Raw genomic sequence first — 23,181 nt, 5'->3', positions numbered from 1 at the left:
GAATCGTTTTTTCGACCGTCCTTTCAGATTGTTATGTTCTACGTGGAAAAAGCTTGCCTTTGCGCTCCCAGATTATCCTGTTATTCTGCACTGGCTTCTTATCGCTCGTTGAATTGTCTCTCATGAAGCACGGTGTACTTTGCTATTCACTCCTTCTATACTTGCGAAGTCACTCCACTGGAATACAACTTTTTCTAAGTCAATGCCTCGTAAAATTGCATGTAGAATTGCGATATGATGAAAAGACTGTTAATCATCCAAGGGACGAGCCGTATGGTCGATCTGATCTGCGCCAGCGAAACAAGGAAAGTTTAGCAACCCCCGCACTTAACTCCGTATAGCTGATAGCCTTCTACCTGTAACATCACATCACATCTCACAATGAAACGAGTCAAGAAGCCTCGTGGCATCCGTCATGACCGAGACTGCCACCGCTGCAAGGCCCGTGGGGTCAAATGCGACCTAAATCGTCCCCGATGCCAAGCCTGTCTCCAGGTTGGAGAGGCCTGCAACTACCCCCTACGAGTTGTATGGGTACAAGATAAGAAGCAGAAGGTCCCATCTTCCCTGGGATTGAAGACCGATTCTGCCCAGAATCAGCTTAGCAGAATATTCAAAAACACCGAACACATCAGCGACGCCGACACCAAATCAACATCCATCAATCTATACGGCTTCGTCGACCTTCTCGACACCTTCTACCAACAAATCCAATCCAGCACCCGCAGCATCCCCGAAGAAGGCATCCAACTCATCTCACGCACCCTGAGCTTTGCCCGCTCGCGTCTCGAAGATGCAAACAACGGAGAAGCCATCCAATCCCATCTCATGGCCCTGACAAATCTCAGCCAGGTCATCAAGTCTGCACACCCAATCGCCCTATTCGGCATCGCCACCTTCGCCATGTTCGAAGTCTGCAGCGGCTCCTTCGGCAATTGGCATTGCCACCTGCAGGGCGCACGCTCACTACTCGATCTCCACTGCCGATGCAAGGCCGATCTCGACGATCTCTGCAGCGAGATCGCCGGTCTCGCAGATATCCTCGCCTACCTCGTTTGGTTCGATGTAACCGGCGCCCTTACAAGCGATAGCCCCTTAATCTTCGATGACTGGCACCGCGAGACGCTATCGGATACTTTCTTCGAGTCGGTTGGGTGTCCGGCTGACACGTTCGATCTTTTCGTCTACCTTGGCAAGCATCTCAAGACCGCTGGTCCCAATATCATGGATCTTAGTGCTAGAGCGATGGATCAGATTCTACGACTTGGTGTTGCTAAGACGGATCGCAATCTCGCGGCCACCGTGTATCAAGCGGCCGCGGCTATCGTGGCGTTTGCTCGTGCTGCGGCCGTGAGCGGGGATCCCCTCACATCGTATCAATCAAATGTAATCTCGACCATGGTGGACCGTGTCTGCGATGCGATAGCGGGTATCCCTTCCACGTCGAGGTTCTACGTGCATCTGGCCACCCCTGCTTATCTCACGGGGATGCATGCATCAACAACTAGACAATGCGATATCATCCGAGGTTACTGGCGGAACTGCCAGTTATATGATTTTCCACGTTATCCGGATGCGGAGGCGCAGTGTGAGCGGAGGTGGAAAACCTGCGGGGTGAGGGGTTAGATAGCCTTCCTATTCGGGTAAGGCATAACATCATAGTCCATGGTTGAAACTCATAAATTCCACCTACTTTCCTACTTTCCCCCTTTTATACATCCCCACGAACAATCACCAAAGTACCTAACATGACTATCTCATACCTCGACCGCTGCGCTAAAAAGCGCGCTCACCAATACTCCCTCATCCCCGAGGAATGGCGCTTAGATCCCATTCCCTCCATAGAATCCGTCCCCAACGCACTAGAATACCTGCGCAAGATCCTAAGCCCCGATGAACTGGCCCTAACAGAAGAAACGGACATCGCAGTTCTCCTGCGCAAGCTCGCATCCGGAGACCTCTCATCCCTAACCCTGACTCGAGCCTTCGCCAAGCGTGCAGCTCTCGCCCATCAACTGACAACATGCTGCACCGAGATCTTCTTCGAAGATGCATTCGCCGTCGCAAAGGAGCTAGATAACCACCTTGCAAAGACTGGTACTCCCGTCGGTCCTCTCCACGGACTACCGGTCTCAATTAAAGACCTATTCTCCGTTAAGGGAGTGGATACATCAATCGGTAACTCTCCTCTGCCACACTCTCACATCATGTATACTAATGAGTGCCAGGCTGGGTCGGCTTAACAAACAACCCCTCCCCAACGAACAAATCCGTCGCCCAAACCCTCCGCCGTCTCGGCGCAGTCCTCTACGTGAAAACCAATCTCCCGCAATCGATGATGATGTCAGACTCCTACAACCACGTCTTCGGACAGTGCGTAAACCCGCATAATCGCGCCCTGATCTCCGGTGGTAGTTCTGGCGGCGAGGGATCTCTGGTCGGTGCCCGTGGTAGCGTTCTGGGTATTGGGACGGATATCGGGGGCTCGATTCGTATCCCGGCGGCGCTTTGTGGGCTTTATGGGCTTTCGCCTAGTCCTGGGAGACATCCTTATGAGAGGGGGAAGTGAGTTTCTTTCTTTCTTTTATTTGCTTTCTTTTGGGGTTGCAATTGGGAATTCGAATAAGTTGGGACATATGGGAAAAGATTACGGAATGTGCTAATAAAATCCTTTGGATAGTCCTGGACAAGATATCGTCCGCTCCGTCGCCGGACCTATGGCTTATACTCTTGCTACCGTTGAACGGTATATGGAAGCTTTGCCAGAAGCGAGGGCATGGGAAGTTGATCCGCAAGTCGTACCTATGCCGTGGCGGACGCAGTTAGCAATTCCCGGTGCGCGGAGGTTGAGGATTGGTATTGTGGTAGATGATGGTGTTGTCCGAGTTCAGCCACCGATTGCGAGGGCGATAAAGGAGGTTGTTTCTGCTTTGAAGGCAGCTGGACACGAGGGTATGAATCCATACTCTCTTGATAAAAAGTTACTATTACTAACAGAGTCCATCCAGTATTCAACTGGGACGCTTCCTCGCATGGCCACGCATACAAACTATGGGAAAAAGCCATCCTCTCCGATGGCGGCGAGGGCTGTCGCAAGAAGACAGAAATAACCGGTGAACCACTTATTGAGGGTATGCTTGTCGGCAAGCCGGATGATGAATTGACCACTAGTCAAACGCACCAGGTAGGATCTAGATTCTTTTCCCCCTATATCATATCTCCAGTATGGACCTTTGCAGGTTCATTGTGGCTAATGATAACCACAGCTCAACGCAGACAAATACAACTACGAAACCGACTACCTGAGTAAATGGACCGAGACCGGTATTGACGCATTGATCATGCCGAATACGCCGTGGGTGGGATATAAGCCATGGACTTGGGTAAAGTCTAGCGCCTATGTCGGCTACACGAGTATCTGGAACCTGTTGGGTTATGCGGCGTTGGCTATGCCGATTACCACCGTTGATAGGGAGAAGGATACTCCTGATGAGGAGTGGATGGGTCATGTTCCTAGGAATGCGAGTGATGAGTTCAATAAGGCACAGTGTGAGTTTTGTTTTGGTTTTCTGGGATGTTACAGGGCTGATTTATATGCAGATGATGTTGAGCTGGTTGAGGGGATGCCGGTTGGCATTCAGGTTGTTGGTGGTCGGTTTGGGGAGGAGAAGTGTGTTGCTGTGGCTAAGGCGATTGAATTGGCTATGGAGAGGGTTGGATCGAAGAGTCTTTGATTCCATTGATCTTATAGACTTATATCAAGTGCTCTGGCGTACATACGGTGGAATATCAACAGATTCATTCATATCATCACTATATACAATTCTATGACATCTTACACGTTATTCTCTCCCAACAGGGGCATTCATCCTCCCTTTATAATCCGGAAACTCGAAATCTCCCAAATCCCACTCAATGCTCGGCTGCGAACGCGGCGAAGTCACAACATCATTCCCGAAGTTACTCCCGGGGTGGGCAAAGTAGTCCTGAGCATTTACCCCCGGAGCCATAGGCGAAGTACACACCGAATCAGACTGCATCCTCAATTCCCGTACGACACGTATCCCGTGATCGTCATCAGGTCCATGTGGATGCCCACGGTCATGTCCGTCTTCGTTCGTATTCACCTTCGAGATACTGGCAGAATACCCCGCCTGCTCTGGGTAGAAGAGGTTGTTGTACCAAATGAACCCGTCTGGACGAGTGTTATCGGTGGAGTTTGTTGTGCGAGTTTGTTGTTTTGAGGCTGGGGAGGAGATTGGTTGGGGAAGGAAGCAGTAGGAGAGGATGCGGCTGATAAGGGGGTTTAGGGGTGGAAGGCAGACGCAGATTATGGAGACGTTTGCTTCGAGGGAGGACCAGACTGCTGCTGCGGCGTTTGTTCCTTTTCACTTATTAGTTTCCACCGTCAAGGGATGTAGGATCTGGGCTGGACTGGACTTACTGGTGAAATCGCCATGGCGGACCATTTTGCTTAATTGGTACATGCGGGTGACACTGGTAGCAACGATACTATTGAATAGTCAGCTGGGCCCATGGTTCTATGTCTGATTCCCCAGGTAAAGGCTTGAACTTACAAGATCCCAAGACTGAAAACCACCATAATACCCCATTTCTGTCGTCGAGGCAGATTCAGGTGCCATAACAACGGCATCGGCAGACCCAAAATGACTAGATCTGTCGCTACCTGGATCCCAGCATTGACGAACCAGACTGGACCTTCTGGGAGACAATGGGCGCGGCGTACATGTTCAACCGGATTCCAGAACTGGTCGATGGGGATACAGAAGAAGAAGCCGCTTAGCGTCATCCATAGTCCCGCGATGACGAGGAAGCCCATTAGGGCGTATACGACTGGGAGGAGGTGGCGGGCGTGGAAGACACGGCGGAAGAGGGCTAGGGCGGAGAGTTTGGCGAAGATTAAGGCGAGGTTGTAGAAGGGGATTGAGAGCCATAGGTACTGTTTGGGGATTAGTGATTCGTTTTCGTGTTAGGTGGTGGTGGCGGTTCGTACAAATAGTTGTTTCGATATTGTATCTGCCGCTAGATCTGATCCTGAGGTGCCGAGGCCATAATGTCGTTCTGTGGATGTGTTAGATTGAAATTGATGTATAGTGAAGCAATTGCTGAATGGATGGACAACTTGCCGACAATTACAAGGGCTGTGAAGACGCAGCTGCAGACCAATGCAGCTACTAGCATCGCATCATCGAGTCCCGGGGCCTTCACCAGGAAGAACCGAGTGTACAGCCGCAGGCCGGTTACTATAGCTGCCAGACCTGTAAAGGCTGCTGTGACGGCCAGGACGTACATTCCGGTGGAAGGTAGCCTCGAAGGTAGAAGAGGGATTCGGTCAGTCCATTGACGGAATTGCTGTGATCATGCACATTCAATGTCCGTCCTATGTGCCCATTTATGATAGGTAGGATGCTGCAGTATTGCAGATATTCTGAGGACTTGGAGAAGAAAGGGTGATTTGATAGTAAGACAAGTAAGTATGAAGAATGCTAACAAAATCACCAACAGTCGTCACAACGGGAAAACTCCCGCCCGATCCCCCGGAATCCAGAGGAAACGTTTCCCCCAGGTAGTGGTTGGTGTAACCGCTTGCCCTGTCATTGACTGGATGAGGCAAAGCGATGGCCGATTGCGTCAAAGACCTCAATCTGGACTGGCCAACGGAGTGGGGCCATGTGGGAACATTTTGAAGATTACTACATTCTGAGTGGATGCAGAAAATAAAGTTAAAAGACCTAGGCCTCTGATTGGTCCAAAGAAGTATTTGCGTTTGAGTTCTGATCTGCGCGTCCGCTCAGATCTGGAAATGGTAGCCACTGAGAGGGGAGGAAACTTTGTTGAGCATGAATTTTGCCGTAACTTTGTTGTAACTTTGTTGTGGCTTGGAATTCTTGTTTGGTTTTAATTCGGAAACAAGGTTGTGGGATGCATGTGGGGTTGCCCGTTTATGGAAATATACTAGAAGTACGGAGGTAGAAGTAGATCCGTCTCACCTCATCAGGTTCTCGTCCTCCCCTTGTATTTCCAGCGACATAACCTACTACTTGACTTCAATCCCTGGCTTCCATTCTCTCTAAAGCCCGTGTAATCGGCGTCTGCAAGTATATGGACTGTAAACGACTAAGAGGCCACCTATCCCGCCGAAGGTGTTCCTGGCCTTCGAGGTTATCATTGTCAGGATACAGACTTAGCAGCTGAGACAAGCAAAGGATCCTACCTTAGGTAACTAGATAAATTTACAAATTATGTTTCAAGCAGTTTAAGTTATGCACGTCACGTCAATTCAATTGCAAACTATACAAAAGGCCAATCAAAGCCAGGCCATAGCCATTCCGCTAGGTATTCTAGAACGGGAGTATCTCATCAAATTTTTAGCAAACGGAAAGAAAAACGAATTTACAGACGAGCCTTGAGGTTGGCCTTCAGCCTACGCTCAACGGCAGCCATGTACTCGCCAGTAGTAACCCAAGCCTCGCGGTCCTTGCGGCCACAGGCGAGAGCCAAGTCCTTGGTCATGATGCCCTCGTCGTTGACGACGTCGACACAGGCGCGCTCGAGCTCCTCGGCGAAAGCGACAACGTCGGGGGTGTCGTCGAGCTTGCCACGCTGCACAAGACCACGGGTCCAGGCGAAAATAGAGGCAATGGGGTTGGTAGAGGTCTCGCGGCCCTTCTGGTGCTCGCGGTAGTGACGGGTCACGGTGCCGTGGGCGGCCTCAGACTCGAAGGCCTCTCCGGTAGGAGTGGCCAGGGTAGAGGTCATCAGACCGAGAGAGCCGAAGCCCTGGGCGACGATGTCGGACTGGACATCACCGTCGTAGTCTGTGGATTTATTAGTCAGGGGTCATAATTTTGTTGATATATGGAGAACTTACTCTTCAGGGCCATGACGAAGCCACCCTCGGACTTGATCATCTGAGCGACCATGTCGTCAATGAGACGGTGCTCGTACCAGATGTTCTTGGCATCGAAGTCCTTCTTGTAGTCCTTCTGGAAGATCTCCTCGAAGATATCCTTGAAGCGACCATCGTACTTCTTGAGGATAGTGTTCTTGGTGCTCATGTAGAGGGGAAGACCCTTCATGAGAGCCATCTGGAAGGAGGAGTGGGCAAAGCCAGCAATGGACTCATCAGTGTTGTACTGGCACTGGGTGACACCACCACCCTGGAAGTCGTAGACCTGGACGCGCTCGGGCTCACCACCGGCAGGGGTGTAGACCAGCTCGAGCTTACCGGGGCCGGGGATAACACGGTCCTGGGCACGGTACTGGTCACCGAAAGCGTGACGGCCAATGACAATGGGCTTGGTCCAGCCAGGGACCAGGCGGGGAATACGGGGAATGACAATGGGCTCACGGAACACGGTACCGCCAAGGATGTTACGGATAGTGCCGTTGGGGGAGAGCCACACTAAGACAAAGTTAGCCTTTTTGAACCGTTGCGCCAAGAAAGGCTTTCGCCGATAAACTTACTCTTCTTCAGCTTGAACTCCTCAACACGAGCCTCATCGGGAGTGATGGTGGCACACTTGACACCGACACCATACTTCTTGATGGCCTCGGCGGCATCGATGGTGACCTGGTCATCGGTCTGGTCACGGTACTCAATACCCAAATCGTAGTACTTAAGGTCGATATCAAGGTAAGGCAGAATCAACTGTATGCAGCCAATTAGAATAAAGTTCAGAACTGGGGGCCAGTATGAAACGTGATGCATCAACTTCATGCACCACGTCGGTAATCATGCACATCTGGTCCCCTTGAAGGTGGGGTCAATTATCTTACCTTTTCCCTGATTTCTTGCCAGATAATACGGGTCATCTAGATTGGGCAAAGATAAGTCGGTTAGCACATGTCAAGGATGAGTGTTGAAGCATTGCGCAGCGTCATCATCGGAGACGATTGACACATGAAGATCATGACACGCCCCGTGTTTCCCCGCGTCTTCGACGAAAATGACATCGGCGGAGCACGAGAAAATGCAGGCTTGTGAAACAGCCCGCTTCAAACTTCAAACTATAAAAGGGAGGGTTGATCCCATACCTCATCACCATCCAACTCCACCACCGGGTTCTTGACCTTGATCTTAGTTTCGGACGCCATAGTGCGAGATTGAGAGAGGTACAACGAGGGAATCGATCCGGACCAGCGGGAAGACGAATTAACTCGGTTGGTGCGCTGAGAGAGGGAGGCAGAGGAAATAGCCCTGGAAGAGAGTGAAGAAGTAAAGGAGGAAGAAGAGAGAAGACGAGAAGAAGAAGAGAGAGGGGTGGGAGGGGTCGCAATGGACCGGCGAGCGAATGCGGAACTGGACCGGAGCGCGTTCATCGTGGGGAGTGGGGGATAACTGGATAGAGTGATTCAGGAAACGTCAGCACAATTTTCGGCGTCTCTGTTTGGTTGAACGGCCAGAAGTCGGCCTTTCGCTCGCCAAGTTACAACCGAGGGAATGAAGTTCGGCAGAAAGGAAGATGTGGAGTCGGGAAACTTGGGCTCCGTCACGGAGAAACGAACTGCAGGAAGATGCGATTGCCGGGAGTTGGGGGGTTTATGGGGAAGATTTGGGGTTGGAGGGGGATAATGGGTTGGAAAACACGGGATTGATCGGAATTCAGTGAGTTTAACGCGAGTTGGAAGGGATTATTTACCGGTTAAGAGCTATGAAAAGAATAGAAAGGAGGAAAAAGCCTTGTCCGGTGAAATGGAGGTTGATGTTTCCCCTTGAACTCCGCAAAAGAACCGCCGAAGCCGGAAGAAGTCACGAGATTTGGGGAAGTCGAAGTTGATGAAGTTGATGAAGTCGAAACAGAACGAAAATAAGTATTTCAAACTTCACGTGGGTATGGATTCTTTAAATCACCCTGATCCTCCTGACTCACCGTTGTAAATTTTTGGGCAAAGCTCCATCGACCCCGCTGAAATGAAGTCTACGTTCTATACGTGACGCCGGAGAACGGAGCTCAACTCCGGAATCTCACCGGCTCTCCTGTTTTGACCTCCCGCTGCCCAGAGCTCTAACTATGCGATTGATAACAAAACAGTTACAGAGGAATAGATTGATGATCCAAATATTATGATTGAATTTCACTCCAATTGTCCTGGATTGCGCGGTGTTGAAAAATCGCCATCTAAAAAGACCCGCTCCGATCAGACGCCAAGTAATGTGTTGAAGAATCGAAAATCTTTCGAATCACGCTATTTACAAGATCCAAAATATGTCTATGACACGCTAGAACAATCCGTCAATATCGCCAGTCTCGGTGTCAATGTCCACGTTAAGGTAGCCAGGCGCAGTGGGGAGGCCGGGAATGGTCTGAATATCGGCAGCAAGTGCATAGCTATAGATGTGTTAGCGTGACGATTCCCGCGGGAAAGAAGAACAATAAATGGAGCCATTATCGCCTAGGGCGGATAAGAGGAAAACTTACAGGTATCCAGCACCAACCGCCAACCGAACATCCCGAATCGGCACAGTGAAGCCGGTGGGGGCACCCTTCAGAGCCGGGTCGTGACTGAGCGAGTACTGAGTCTTGGCGATACAAATCGGCAGATTAGCGAACCCTTGTTTGGTGTAGGTGTCGACCTTCTTCTGAGCCAATTCACTGAACTCGACCTTTTCGGCACCGTACATGGCCTGGCCAATACGCTCAATGCGTTCCTGGATAGTACCATCCAGGCCGTAGAGAAGCTTGAAGTCCTTCTCCTTGGAGCTGGCCGCCATAACAGCCTTGGCCAAATCGATAGCGCCGGCTCCACCCTCAGCCCAGTGGTTGGCAGGAACGGCATCCTCGGCTCCTGCGGCGATCGCCTCCTCCCTGATCACAGCGATCTCGGCCTCGGTATCAGTCTCGAACTTGTTGATCGCGACGACAACCGGGATGCCGTACTGCTTGGCGTTGGCAATGTGCTTGCGAAGGTTAACGCAACCCGCGCGGAGTACATCCACATTCTCGGTGCGGTACACCTCGGGGAGAGGGGCACCAGGCTTGATCTCGGGGCCGCCTCCATGAACCTTCAGTGCACGGACAGTGGCAACGATGACGACGGTATCCGGGGACAGACCAGAGGAGCGACACTTGATGTTAAAGAAGCGCTCACCGCCCATGGTGAAGTCGAAGCCAGCCTCGGTGACCACGAAACCAGTCTTGGCCTCATGGTCCTCATCAGGCTCGGTACCGGCAAGCTTCAGGGCAAGCTTATCGGCGATGGCAGAGCTGGCGCCAATACTGATGTTGGCAAAGGGACCCGCGTGTACCATGACGGGAGTGCCCTCCAGACTCTGCATCAAGTTGGGCTTGATGGCATCCTTCATCAAAGCGGCGAGAGCACCACCAGCGCCAATGTCGTCGCAAGTCACGGGGTCTCCATTCCTAGATGTGGCAACAACCATGCGACCCAGACGCTCACGCATGTCCTCCAAGTCGTTGCTCAGGGCGAGAATGGCCATACACTCACTAGCGACGGAAATGTCGAAGCCGGTCTCGCGAGACAGACCCTTTTCGGTAGCGGCGGTGCCAACAGTAATGCCACGCAGGTGGCGGTCATTGACATCCAGCACGCGGCGCCAAGTGATAGTCTCCGGGTCGATATCAAGACGGGCGAAGCGGGTGATTTCCTCCTCTGTGAGGTCATCTGGGTTGGTCTTGTCAATGCCCAGCTTCTTCAAGCGCCGGAACATGATAGGCTTGAATTCGCGCTTGCCCTTGTTTGCGGGAACAAGACGCTTGTAAAGAGGTCCATCCTTCTGGGTGGCCTCGTGGAACATGCGTGTCTCAATAGCCGCAGCAAGAAGGTTGTTGGCAGCAGTGATGGCGTGGATGTCACCCGTAAGGTGAAGGTTGAACTCGTCCATGGGAATGACCTGACTGTAACCTCCACCAGCAGCACCGCCCTTAATGCCGAATGTAGGGCCCTGGCTGGGCTGTCGGACGTTGGCAAAAGAAATGCGGTTCAGGTGAGCACCGAGTGCCTGAGTAAGACCCAATGTAGTGGTGGACTTGCCCTCGCCGAGAGGGGTGGGGGTGATACCGCAGACCAAGATGTATCTTCCGTTACGGCGGTGGGAGAGGCGCTCGAGCACATCGAGGCTGATCTTAGCCTTGGTGTGGCCGTAGGGCTCCAACTCGTGGGGGGCGATACCAACCTCGGTTGCAACCTGGGTGATGGGCTTGGGGTATTGGGCCCGCGAGATAGCAATATCGGAAGGCACAGGGGTTTCCAGTCGGATGGGTAGAGGGGTGACATGACGGTCCTTTTGCTTCTCAAAGTAGCTCTTGGCAGAGTGCACCACGTTCTTCAGCAACATAGCGACTGTCATGGGACCGACACCACCGGGGACGGGGGTGATCTGAGAGGCCACCTGGGAAGCAGACTCGAACTCCACATCGCCGACGAGTCGCTCGCCGGATTTCCTTGTCGCATCGGGCTTGTAGTTGATACCAACATCAATGACCACCGCGCCGGGCTTCAACCAATCGCCCTTCACAAGCTCGGTCTGGCCAATGGCCGCGACAACGATATCAGCGTTCTTCACGATGCGAGCAATGTCAGGTGTCTTTGAGTGGCAGACAGTAACCGTAGCATCAGCGTTCTTCAGCAAATAGCTGACGGGGCTGCCAACGATGTCACTGCGTCCCAGAACCACTGCCTCCTTGCCTGCGGGGTTCACGCCGCTTGCCTTGAGCAGTTCCATGACCGCCAAAGGAGTGCAAGGGGTGAACAACGGGCGACCACCTCTCTTGGCCAACTCGCCAATGTTGATAGCACCGAAGCCGTCGACATCTTTCGCATCTGCAACGGTCGAGGTGATAGCATGCTCAGACATGTGACTCGGAAGGGGTAGCTGAACGAGGATACCGTGGATGGCGGGGTCATTGTTGGCTTTGTTGATCTCTTGGATGAGCTCCAACTCGGAGCTTGTTTCGGGAACGTTGATCACGGTGCAAATAATGTTGGCCTGGTCAATAACATTAGATGGTGCATATATCAAGCAATTGGAGAAGTCATACCTCCTGGGCGGCCTTCAACTTCATGCGCACATAGGTACCTAATAAGAATTAGTTCGAATGGCCTCTCCGGGATGTCTTGAGATGAACCAACTGGAATCGGAGCGATTGCCCACTGTAGAAAATCACGTCAGTAACCGCTTCTATCGTCATCTTGGAAGAAATTTTCTCACCTTGGAAGATAACCAGGTTTGGCTTAAACCTGGGGTTTGTCGCTTGGATCTGCTCAATCTCATCCTTCAACCCCTGGCGAATACTCTTCGCGATGGCAGTGCCATCAATCTTGGCGGCAGCCATTGCTGACGCGGAAAACGATCGGGACTGTGAGATAGCGGGGCCGATAGGAGAAAACCTATAGTTCACTGAAGACTCAATTGACCGCAATGAACAGAGGCCTCCGATTGCTGGAGTAGAGGTGTAGATATATGATAGAGAGCGGGACAAGGAAGGAAGATGTCGGAAACGAGAAGCGCCCGCATGCACTTGGAGATAAAAAGTGCAGCGGGGTACGGCAGCGGGGACGAATGGCATGAATTATTGCTCTTTTCGGGCGAGTCCTCGGAGAACCGGCGTTGCGAAAGAAAGCCCCAAGTTTAAGCTCCAATTTTACATGTGCTTTTCATGGAGGGTGATGGAGGTTAGAAGCAGTCTAACAGTCTTGTTTGCCCTGACACAATGCACTCGCATTCACCGATCTCTGTCTTTGTCTCTAATTAAGCTCGTGCGGAGAGTCGGGAGTTTCCCGGAGAGTATCCCGACCCTATTATTTGGCCTGAGGCATCATTGTTTTGACGGAGCCGCAGTAGTCATCACAAATTGCCTAACCTCTCTGGGAACTGAAGTAGGGCTTAGGGTACACATATTGACAGGTACTTATCACGTGCAGATACCGGAGGATGGAATATCTCAGCCTCCGTTCAAGTCTTGGCATTGAGGGCCGAGTGTGCGATGAAATTCACTAGCCAAAGAAAGTGAGGTTGACGAGGTTGACCCCCCCCCAAAAGCCACTCCGCCTTACCCCTTCTGAGCCGAGCGTCTCAGATTTTTCCCCTCCGACACTCCATCTCCAATTTCCTGCCACATCGACATTCAAGATGCGGCCTATTTTGCTTTCCGGCCATGTGCGTGGGCTTCCCTGAAATCTTGCTGGATCCACAGAGACTGACCGCAGCTATCTATAATTACAGGAGCGGTCTTTGACCCAGATTAAGTTCAACAGCGATGGCGACCTTCTCTTCTCCGTCTCGAAGGATAAGATCGTCTGCGTGTGGTGGTCCGCCAACGGCGAGCGTCTCGGTACATACAGCGGCCACCAGGGTGCTGTCTGGACAGTCGATGTCAGCCCCAACACCACTCTTCTTGCGACCGGTTCGGCAGACAACACCGTGCGTCTATGGAACGTCAAGACTGGCGAATGTGTGAAGGTGTGGGAATTCCCAACAGCCGTCAAGCGCGTGGCATTCTCCCCCGATGGAGCCCGACTTTTGGCAGTGACGGAAAAGCGCATGGGTTTCAACGGTACTATCGCGGTTCTCGATATCAACTACGGCGAAAACTTGAGCTCGCAGGCCACCGAGCCCAGCTTGACTATCGTTTGCGAGGAGAGCAAGGCAACTGTGGCGGGGTGGAGTTTCTTGTCCAAGTACATCATTGCGGGGCACGAGGATGGCAGCGTTAGCCAGTACGATCCTAAGGTATGCCTTTTCTCTTTTCTGGGATGATTAGGATGTATGGGGTACTAATATCATCCTAGTCTGGAGAGCAACTCGAGAACGTGCAGATCCACGAATTTGACGCCCAAATAACTGACATTCAATTCGCTCCTGATCGTCTGTCTTTCATCACCGCATCGAAAGACAAGTCCGCCAAGGTAAGTCCATCTTGTTCGGATCATTCTTCAAGACGTTTTCCGCTAACATCAAACAGCTCCTCTCCTCCCGCAACCTCGCCATCCTCAAAACCTACGTCTCCGATACCCCTCTTAACACTGCTAGCGTGACACCGAAGAAGGACTTCGTGATTTTGGGTGGTGGTCAAGCCGCTATGGATGTCACCACCACCTCCGCCCGCCAGGGTAAATTCGAAGCTCGCTTCTACCACAAGGTGAGCACAATTATCCTTTTCCAGGCGGATGAACTATTCAGATACTAATTACGTTACCAGATCTTCGAAGATGAGGTTGGTCGCGTTCGTGGTCACTTCGGTCCTCTTAACACCATCGATGTTCACCCCGCCGGTACAGCATACGCCTCCGGTGGTGAGGACGGATATGTCCGTATTCACCACTTCGACAAGGCATACTTCGATTTCATGTACGAGGTGGAGCGCGAGCAAATGCGGAAGTAAGGAGCGGACGTGGTGAAGAAAGATGAGATACGTCGTGTGGTATGTGTTTACGAGGCGAAAAGATTTGGGACAAATCCCCCGAGTCCCGCATACGGAATGGGATGACCTTCCGGTCCACGATTTTCTCATTTCATTGATTCCATGATCAATCGGAGTTGGTACCTTGTGTTTCTGTTTCTGTTTAATAAAAAGATGACATGGTTCATTTTTGAGCTCTTGTATCCGTCCTATGCTGTTCTTGCAGAAGAGAGCCGGTAAATAGACAAAATAAAGTTTTGCAAATCTTCAAACTGCGCTGGTGAAGGACCTTCATAGCAGAGACATGAGGATAGGATGTTCATGATTATAGCATAGGACTTGACTGTGGTAGCAAATGTGCCTACGGGTGCCCAGTGTTTCCACTCTTTGGCGTATGTGTACTTTCTCTCCTGTCAAGGAAGATGAAACCAGATATAGTGAATAGCACAGCTATCTGGACCTAGGTAAGGCATCCATGCAAATAGGTGGAAATCTAGGCCAAAGACCAGACAAACAACCCTAAGTCGGACTTAAGACACTTGGCTCGCACGTCCTCCGCATGATTTGCGAACAAGTACCCCTTCATTATCCCGATATACACTAAGGCAACTACGATGAACCAGTTATTGATCATATCAAAAGTGAGGTATCTCATTTATACATATTTTTCCGTTATGTCTTCTCTAAACTCGTTTCCCATGCAAGGCCAGCGCTAATCCAACCAGCAGAAAAGAAACCCGTAAAAAGAACCCAAAGAAAGTGACGTCTCATGAACAAAAAGAAAGGGCAGGAACATGACAGTCATAGAGCGCAAAAAAACCAGATGCAGAAAACGAAAGATTCGCCCGCCGTCTCATACTCGATGAGAACCGCAGGCTCAACCGCCGCTCGTCTATTTCTTCTTGGGGAATTTCTCTGCGCCAATGTCTGAACCACGCAGCTTAATGTTCAACACACGCTCCATAGCCCCAAGAACCTTCTGGTCGGGGGTGGCGGTTCCACGCTCGAAGTCCTGCACAATGGTCATGGTGGTGTTGCACTTGGTGGCGAGTTCCTTCTGGGTCATCTTGTAGCCCTCCTCGTTGCGGCGCCTCTTGATAGCGTCGCCGACGACGTGGCCGACGGTCTTGGGCTTAACGATGTCGTCGCTGCGGTCGACCTTGGTCAAGTGTTGGCCTTCGGGGGCGCCTGCCTTGGCACTCTGGAGAGTGTGTTAGTGTGTGTTTTCGTGGGTTTCTGGAAGCGGGCAAGATTGTGCACATACGATGTTACCAGTGGTGTACTTCTTCTCGGTGATGACGCCACCGGCACGCTGGGCAGCGTTCAGAGCGCTCTTGCCCTTGACGACGGTCTCGCGGGGGGCGGCGCCAGCTCCGCGGAACTTGCTGCCGATCTTGGTGGTGGTGTCCCAGTCAGACATTTTGGAAGGTTGGATTTGGTGGTGGGGGGAGGATGGTTGAAGTTGAGGAGGAGAGTAATTGGGAGTGGGTAAGAGGTGGCGTTGGTGTAAGTGTGAAGGGAGAAATGCAATTTCACAGTATGAATGACACAGAAGCTTCTCGAGGGAGGGGAGCCCGCACTAACCCATTTTGGGACTAGCGTATATCTGATCGGAGGTCGCTATTGTGGCTCAGTTCTCTTTGGCATCAACACAGATGACTGTTGTACTGTATATTTACAATTGAACTACTGGTTTTGCCAGATCAATATGCTCTTTGTATGTCTCTGCAGACTTTTCTTTTGGAGCGTCTCAAGGGGTTGTGTCTCCCGGTGTTCGCCATAACTACCGGCAATACCCCCACCACAATAGTTGCCACAGCCACGTATATCACAGCCATGAGTTTATTCTTTGAGCCCCACGTTATGAAAGATAGAAGAGCCATGGAGATGATCAGTGTCGAGATACGCCTTCTTCGTCTCTGTCTGAACATGCTCTATACTTAGACATGCTGTGTACATCTATAATCCGCTTCTTAGTCGGCAAGACAATGATGATACTGACCCACAATTTGATGTCATAAGGTTATGCACATCCCAATTCCCAGCCCTAATCACTGATATCATACCAAAAGACAGCGTATCTTTAGCTCCAACACAACAAGCACTTGACTTGGGAAGTTTCCTAGATGCATAAGGATCACAATGAGTCTGCTTGAGTCACCCCATGAGCCACGATGGGGCTGTATCATCGGGCACCAGAATAGGCTTAGCCTCTCAGATCGGTGTACTTTACAAACAGTCCCGGGGAGCCTACGTTGTGGCATGCCTCTGGGCTCTGATACGAAACAAATGGATAAGCCAGTGGTCAGCTTCAAGTCATGGATAATTGCGAAAGTTGTCGAGGACAAAGACTGCATACACAGCCGACTATTTCTGGGGTATATATCCAACACTCTTCACAGGTTCAATGGATAGATTGTGGCATAGATATGGCGTATGAATCAATATGATACTGTACAGGAATAGGCACGAAACTACGGGGTTTAAGTACAGGTATCGGAAGCCCAATCTGTCGTCCATGAGCCATCTAGACGGGGCGGGAATGACCATATGCATTCTCTGTAGGTATCTGATATCGGCTTGGAGAAATATTTCCGCACAGAGTATCTGGACCAGCTGATGGCCTCTCTTCAACTTCATACCTAGTAATGACTGTCTACCTGGATACGGATACTTCATTTCAAGTGCAGTTCAGGAGGTTCATTCCATATTTTCTGCGCAAGCTGGCATGGCCGCATGGCAGGACTCCCCTGAATGATGGTACATGTTCTTCATAAGCCCACTGGAGGTCATGTTGAATGATTTACAAGGTATCTCATTGGATACTTGGAACCTAGGTAGGTAGTACCTTCAATGGAATGTTGGATGATATGGAACTTTCTGTAGGTATTTGAACCTAGCCCGGTTGAGTATAGGCATATAGATGAACCTAGGTTGTGGCCCTGATATATAAAGTGGAGATGGAGGCTGGATCGGTCGTAGGTTCCCCTGATTTAATCTCTACCTATTTGATCCGATCAATTGACCATAAAGTGAGGGCATGGAATAATTGGAAAGAATCACTTTCTCTTGAAATATTGAAACAATCTGAGGGAGCAGTTAGGGCTGTACTGTGGAACTGCTATCGGGGCCCCGGGGGGCGGGATAAGATCTTGGCTCTCTTAGGCTACATCATAAACACTCGAGCAAACCACTTCTCCTGAATCTCCCTACTCTTCACTTTACTGTCATTAATTATCCTGCGATAAATCACTCTCACTTCAACCCCGTTTTATTCGCCATGGCAGCCTCCAGCGACTTCGCGTCTGCCATGACCGCCCGGTCGCTCCGCATGGTCCGAACGGTATGGCTTCCTGTTCCTGAAAACAAGCCAGGTACTAATCCGACATGTAGGAACTGGAATTCCTCGCCGATTCTTCCGTGATCAGTCGCCAACAACTCTCCTCCATCCTCTCACAGCTACCTGCCGACGCAAATGCCCCTCGAGCGGTCCAGGCATCACCATCGCCGCCTCGACAGCTGGCCCAGCCAGTGCCTGTCCAACAAGCCCCAGTGCAATCACAGCCCCCTCCAGCTCCCTACACGCCCTCATACTCTCCCCCGGCGTCGCAGATGTCCAATATGTCGGTGCACGAGAAAGCCGCGATGCACAATCAATATGCCAGCCCGCCCCCTCAGGCCCCGCCAGCTTATCCCCAAGTGCCGCCCGTCCTCGGCCTTGCGTCGGCCATGTATGCATACACACCTACCGATCCTGGTGACTTGGCCCTGCAGCCGCAGGATCGCATCCAGATTACCGAGCACATGAACGCTGATTGTATGATTGTCTTTCATCTGATATGAAAACCGAGCTAACGTGTTAAACAGGGTGGCGCGGTCGCAACGAGCGCACTGGTCAGGAAGGTATCTTCCCTCGAAGCTATGTGAATGTCTTGGACAACAAGGCTGCTGTTCCTCCGCCGCCTACAAACTATGGAAACATGCCTCTTGAGGTCAGCCAGAGTGGTCAGCCGAATCCCCAGGATCCCAAGCAGAACAAGTTCGAGGAAGGAGGCAAGAAGTTCGGAAAGAAACTTGGAAACGCCGGTGAGTTTGGTCCATTTCTGGCGCATTATTATGTGGTTTCTAACTTGATATCAGCAATCTTCGGTGCTGGTGCTACTGTCGGTTCCAACATCGTGAACAGTATCTTCTAAACTCATACCCGGGCTTTGTGTTGCTTCTTCGTACCCACAATCATTGACGGCGTTGGTGGATTGGATTCTACTTCAAACAGGAGACTGTACTCAAGCATAGCTTATTAGCAGGCTGGCAGCCGGGGACTCCAGGATTCTTATTGTTCAGATGCTGATTAGCAATTGGGATATCCTTTGGAAAGGCACCGCATACATACCTAGCTCAGGCCTGTATTCATATTTCCGGCTTCAAGATGGTCATCTTCTTGGAATCTCTGGACTCCGTATGGCAATAGTCCGGTCCCAATTGCCCAATCAGCGCCACCATCACGGCCCAAGGCAGACGATAGAATTGTCAAATAGTGATTCCCGTATTTCTCCCGCTAGCGCAAGCCAAGCGCATATCTCTCTTCCTAAACTCGTCCATCAAGCACCCGGGTTCAATAATCCCTGAAGCGCCCCCCAAAAGCCAACAAGCAAATGTCCGACAACACATGGCAAAAGCCCGCCACGTTGCACGCCACTCTCACTTTTCCGTCCCCGCATAAGAAATAATTGCTGCACGTTAGCGAAGCAATAATATACCAACTGACCCCAGACCCTCTCATGACATGAGTTACGCGCCGATATAACAAAGACGCTATAGCGCAATGCGGGCCGCAAACTAGTGCAGTGACTCATAGACCTGGTACTTTGGCCAGCACAGCGCTTAGATACAGGCACTAAGTATCTTAGCGAGTTTCGCACCGGATTCGAGCCATACTCATCCCTGGAGCTTTCTATAGATTGTCATTGCGATTGGAGCGCGTCTCGCGGGCATTGGGGCTCTGTACGTGGCCCTGAATCGAGTGGGGATCGGCGACGAAGCCCTCGGGCTCGGGGCCTCGGGCCTCTATGGACCCTGTACTCCGTAAAGGATGGAGGTTTCTTAAGAGTGAAGGGATTGGGCGGTTGTTTTGATAATATTCTCTTATAGCTGATGCATTATCATGAATACTGTGGTGTGTTATTGAGCTAGGATGCTTGCTATATTATGCTTTATATCGCTATTTGCTTGCGTTAAGGCATCTGATGATGACTGGGATGATTTCACGAATAATCTTGCTACGGACTTGGTAAGTTTCAAATATACTGTCAATCTCTGGATGGGAGGGCTGATAGAATCAAGGCCCCTTTGATCGTCTTATTCGGCGAACGACTTACAAAACAATTCCTCTCCGAGTCCATCAGTATCCTCGACAACGTCATCTTCGCCCTGTCACCGCTGGGAGTCTTGACTGCCGTAGTGTCCGTAATCAGGATCTGCGGAAGTTCTTCTCTTAGAGCATTCGTCGGACGAGCACAAGAAGGCCCCGCCGAAGCCGAGAGCGAACTCCTTCCCTGCGTCTCGGAATCCACTGCCGAACTATTTAACGATGGGGGCATTACGCGAGTCTTTGGCCGGCCCAAGATCGTGGAGATTGTTGCCTGGGAGGATGAAGATCGTAAGACTGGAGAGAAGTTGACGAAGATTGGGACCTTGAAAGATGCGCTTGATGAGAATGCTTGGTCGTGCAATGCGAAGGTCTCGCCGAGTGAATTGCCTGAGCTGGATATACCGAACTTGTCGTTAAACAAGGGGATCAAGCGGAGGGACCAGTTTTGGTTTCACTGTGCTGCAATACTCGGTGGTGTGTTGCAGACTGGTCAGTTACTTCTCGTACGAACGGGGAGATGGCGCTGACGACTTTCATAAGGCACGATTGTATACGCTGCTCTGACGGTTTTTGTGTTTCCTGATCATTTCAAGAAAGACGGCAAATCAGTCGCCTCGTACGCATTCCCGTTCTATTTTCTTGGGACAACGCTTTTGTTCATTGGAATGTTCTTCTGTGCGTTCATCATGGAGCGATCCTCGAAGGAATTCCGCCTCAAACCGGAGAAACCGAGCAAGATATACTGGCTGCAACCTGGTAACCAAGACGTCGGAGACCAAGTCTTCAATGCCTTCCTGGCTGTCAAGGAAGGGCCTCAGGCTTCAATGACTAAGAAACTTTGTTATATCAAATCAGTCAGGGATCGAAGGTTTGACAGGAAGTATGTAGAGATCTACTCTACTCTCGCTTCAACTATACTGGGATTCATCTTCCAGTTCATCGGCATGAGAGGTCTTCACGCATCTGTCATCCTAGCCCAACTAGGATCGACATTTCTCATGGCTGTTATACGTACCTGCCTGCGCACCGAGAGAATGGCGCCAGACGAAAACAAGATCAGAGACGACAGGGAGCTTATGTCTCACAAGCAACAAGAGATGGACTGTTTTGCTTTCTATCTCGAGAAAGTCGAGTCCTTTAATCTTATCCCGCTATCTGACCCTCCAACAAACATACCCTCACCAAGATTCCAGCCCCATGTTGGCTCTTCCTTAGCCAGAGATGTGATTCAGACTAGGACTCAGCTAGCGAGGCTCACCTCTAGTCCGAGACATTATTTGAGCGTCGATTGGGATAGTATGCCTATTCGCCAGATGGCGCATAACCTTGCAGACGCAATTGAGTCTGCATTGGACCTAGTATCTAGTTGGGGAGTCGATCTTGGGAAGACCTTTGAGTTTCGACTTGGATTCAAGTGCCACGGCGCCTCCTCAGGCTCTGCGACTCAATCTCCGGGGACATATTCCATCGGTATGATGCGGTGTGGTGACGCTTTGCGCTGGAAAATGGATGCCAGCGAGCTGGAAGCGATTTTAGGCTCGTGGACTTGGTCACTCTATAAGTCGGACGAGAACTGGCGAAACTCGACGATTTGTCGTCTCATTGGATTGAGTGCAGATGAGGCGAGTAAAGAGGAAACATTCCTCTACTTCCATAAATGGATCTTCCGGCAGACGGAGGCGAGGCTATTACCGTCCGAAGGATATGACGATTCATCACGCCTATTCTCTTTCGAGCCTAAAGATACATCTTACTATGGGAAGGTGCTGGGTGTCAGGACAGCGAATGAGCTCGAGACTATGGCTGCCCAGGATATTTATGTCCATTTTCTCAAGGAGGTGTTCATCCACGTGAATGTTCTGGGCGGAGATGTCGATGTTATTCCTGCCCTACAGAATTCATTCTTGGCATCAAGTACGCGGATTAACCATCTCGTAGGTTGCTTTGAGAATAGCAACCTGGGCTCCAGGGAAGATGCGTTGCTGTGCATTGTCCCCGTCCTTAGATATCGACATCTCTTGCCAGATCTTGCGGCGGATTCCCCTAAGGTCAGGGCACGGAGGGAGCAGTATATTAAGCAAGGAAATTGGGAAGGCGCCTTTGCCCTTCTCCGTTGGATATGCCAGAGGTCAGACGGCTCCCAATTTGAACGCTCGGTCCACGAATTGGGCTACCTTTGCCGCCGGGCACTTCTAAGCGCGAATAAACGTGTTCGCCAAGAAGGGTTCCAACAGACCTGCGCGCTCCTCACATCAGATATCAGGGACGAGTTCTTTGCAACACATCCCACTCTAGCACCCTCACACTGGCCCACCTCACAGGCCCGCGTCGAATGGTGGAGTTCATTCTCACGGCAGCTTGGGTGGGTTGCGTGGCATATTTCGACCAACGCTCCGGGGATGGCGTATTGTCAAAACATTTTGAGATCATTCAACGTGTCCGACGAGTTACAAGATCAGAACGATCAGCACCAAGACTCAGAAGCAATCCGAAAAGGCGTCGGGGCTTTGAAAGATTGGCTCACGCTATATAAGATCGAAGACATTACTCGTGACGGAGACGGCGAGGACGAACAAACCGGCTTCGAATGGATAATTAGGAACGACTATCACGCAATGCTGCATTTCCTGTTATTGAGATGGGTTGAGCTCAGTGACGACCTCCCCATCCTTGTACGGCTTGGATACAGCCTTGCAGCAAGGTCCAGATCTCACCGCGCACTTGAGATACTCCGGCGACAGGATGCAGACATCGATACAATAGATCCAGGCAATCGCTCCGCGTTGATCGACCTAGTCTACACTCGAGACCTCGAGGGATGCCGATTGCTCTTGCGAAACGGAGCCGAACCAAACGGCAACACGCAACGATTCCCCGTCTGTCCATTGGCCATCGCTGCCCATCAAGGCTATGATGATATTGTCAACCTGCTTCTACAGTTCGGAGCCAGCATTGAGATGCCAGACCAGGTGGGTCTCCGTGCCATCTATTGGGCAGCCCTCAATAACCATCTCGATACTGTCCGTCTGTTACTATCCCATGGCGCGGAGATTGATCCAATAGGGTCAGACAGGTCAACGCCGCTCCATGCGGCTGTCATCAATGGACACGTTGAGATGGCCGAACTGCTCCTACAGGAAGGGGCGAACGTCAATGCGCGAGGTCAAATGGGCTAGACTGCTTTGATGTTCTGTTATAACACGCGCAATCAGATCTCGATGATCAAGTTACTCATGAAACATGGCGCCCAGCTTGATTTGCGTGATGACGGTGGATTGACGGCTTTGGATCTGGCAAAGCAATTCAATAACAGAGAGGCAATATCCCTGTTTGAGGGGATGAATGGGCTTCAGGCAAGCCTTAATAGTGAAGAATTCAGAGTCCGGGCAATTGTGTCTGAGCAGTCCAACTTCTACCAGCAATTTC

General features: G+C 51.1%; 9 protein-coding genes across 9 annotated transcripts; 5 read left to right on the top strand and 4 right to left on the bottom strand.

Annotated features, from left to right (window-relative positions):
• Window positions 1–381: 381 nt before the first annotated feature.
• N7515_008085 (Zn(II)2Cys6 transcription factor) lies at window positions 382–1,626 on the top strand (the record flags this gene model as incomplete). Its single annotated transcript, XM_056668829.1, has 1 exon — window positions 382–1,626. The coding sequence occupies one exon, from the start codon at window positions 382–384 to the stop codon at window positions 1,624–1,626; it is 1,245 nt and encodes a 414-aa protein (XP_056518659.1).
• Window positions 1,627–1,748: 122 nt separating this feature from the next.
• N7515_008084 (Amidase) lies at window positions 1,749–3,734 on the top strand (the record flags this gene model as incomplete). Its single annotated transcript, XM_056668828.1, has 6 exons — window positions 1,749–2,178; window positions 2,229–2,565; window positions 2,681–2,952; window positions 3,009–3,184; window positions 3,267–3,549; window positions 3,601–3,734. The coding sequence occupies 6 exons, from the start codon at window positions 1,749–1,751 to the stop codon at window positions 3,732–3,734; spliced, it is 1,632 nt and encodes a 543-aa protein (XP_056518658.1).
• A 108-nt stretch (window positions 3,735–3,842) lies between these two features.
• N7515_008083 (uncharacterized protein) lies at window positions 3,843–5,313 on the bottom strand (the record flags this gene model as incomplete). Its single annotated transcript, XM_056668827.1, has 5 exons — window positions 3,843–4,384; window positions 4,445–4,512; window positions 4,578–4,960; window positions 5,015–5,082; window positions 5,148–5,313. 5 exons carry the CDS (start codon window positions 5,311–5,313, stop codon window positions 3,843–3,845), a joined length of 1,227 nt encoding a protein of 408 aa, XP_056518657.1.
• A 1,101-nt stretch (window positions 5,314–6,414) lies between these two features.
• N7515_008082 (NADP-dependent isocitrate dehydrogenase) lies at window positions 6,415–8,343 on the bottom strand (the record flags this gene model as incomplete). The annotated part of the gene is made up of 5 exons (XM_056668826.1): window positions 6,415–6,839; window positions 6,893–7,426; window positions 7,489–7,672; window positions 7,801–7,836; window positions 8,059–8,343. 5 exons carry the CDS (start codon window positions 8,341–8,343, stop codon window positions 6,415–6,417), a joined length of 1,464 nt encoding a protein of 487 aa, XP_056518656.1.
• Window positions 8,344–9,244: 901 nt separating this feature from the next.
• Window positions 9,245–12,551, bottom strand: N7515_008081 (C-1-tetrahydrofolate synthase; the record flags this gene model as incomplete). The annotated part of the gene is made up of 5 exons (XM_056668825.1): window positions 9,245–9,353; window positions 9,444–11,971; window positions 12,024–12,061; window positions 12,115–12,135; window positions 12,194–12,551. 5 exons carry the CDS (start codon window positions 12,549–12,551, stop codon window positions 9,245–9,247), a joined length of 3,054 nt encoding a protein of 1,017 aa, XP_056518655.1.
• A 563-nt stretch (window positions 12,552–13,114) lies between these two features.
• Window positions 13,115–14,366, top strand: tif34 (translation initiation factor eIF3 subunit i; the record flags this gene model as incomplete). The annotated part of the gene is made up of 5 exons (XM_056668824.1): window positions 13,115–13,141; window positions 13,208–13,714; window positions 13,774–13,890; window positions 13,947–14,123; window positions 14,184–14,366. The coding sequence occupies 5 exons, from the start codon at window positions 13,115–13,117 to the stop codon at window positions 14,364–14,366; spliced, it is 1,011 nt and encodes a 336-aa protein (XP_056518654.1).
• Window positions 14,367–15,276: 910 nt separating this feature from the next.
• mbf1 (multiprotein-bridging factor 1) lies at window positions 15,277–15,804 on the bottom strand (the record flags this gene model as incomplete). Its single annotated transcript, XM_056668823.1, has 2 exons — window positions 15,277–15,585; window positions 15,649–15,804. The coding sequence occupies 2 exons, from the start codon at window positions 15,802–15,804 to the stop codon at window positions 15,277–15,279; spliced, it is 465 nt and encodes a 154-aa protein (XP_056518653.1).
• A 1,860-nt stretch (window positions 15,805–17,664) lies between these two features.
• N7515_008078 (SH3 domain-containing protein) lies at window positions 17,665–18,580 on the top strand (the record flags this gene model as incomplete). The annotated part of the gene is made up of 4 exons (XM_056668822.1): window positions 17,665–17,727; window positions 17,778–18,201; window positions 18,252–18,470; window positions 18,525–18,580. The coding sequence occupies 4 exons, from the start codon at window positions 17,665–17,667 to the stop codon at window positions 18,578–18,580; spliced, it is 762 nt and encodes a 253-aa protein (XP_056518652.1).
• Window positions 18,581–19,578: 998 nt separating this feature from the next.
• N7515_008077 (ankyrin repeat domain-containing protein) lies at window positions 19,579–22,931 on the top strand (the record flags this gene model as incomplete). Its single annotated transcript, XM_056668821.1, has 3 exons — window positions 19,579–19,674; window positions 19,728–20,244; window positions 20,296–22,931. The coding sequence occupies 3 exons, from the start codon at window positions 19,579–19,581 to the stop codon at window positions 22,929–22,931; spliced, it is 3,249 nt and encodes a 1,082-aa protein (XP_056518651.1).
• Between the last annotated feature and the right edge of the window lie 250 nt (window positions 22,932–23,181).

The sequence above is a fragment of the Penicillium bovifimosum genome (genome assembly GCF_028826915.1).
Source record: "Penicillium bovifimosum strain IBT 22155 chromosome Unknown utg000006l_segment0_segment0, whole genome shotgun sequence".
NCBI lineage: Eukaryota > Fungi > Ascomycota > Eurotiomycetes > Eurotiales > Aspergillaceae > Penicillium > Penicillium bovifimosum.
This window is presented reverse-complemented; position numbering and strand designations above follow the sequence as displayed.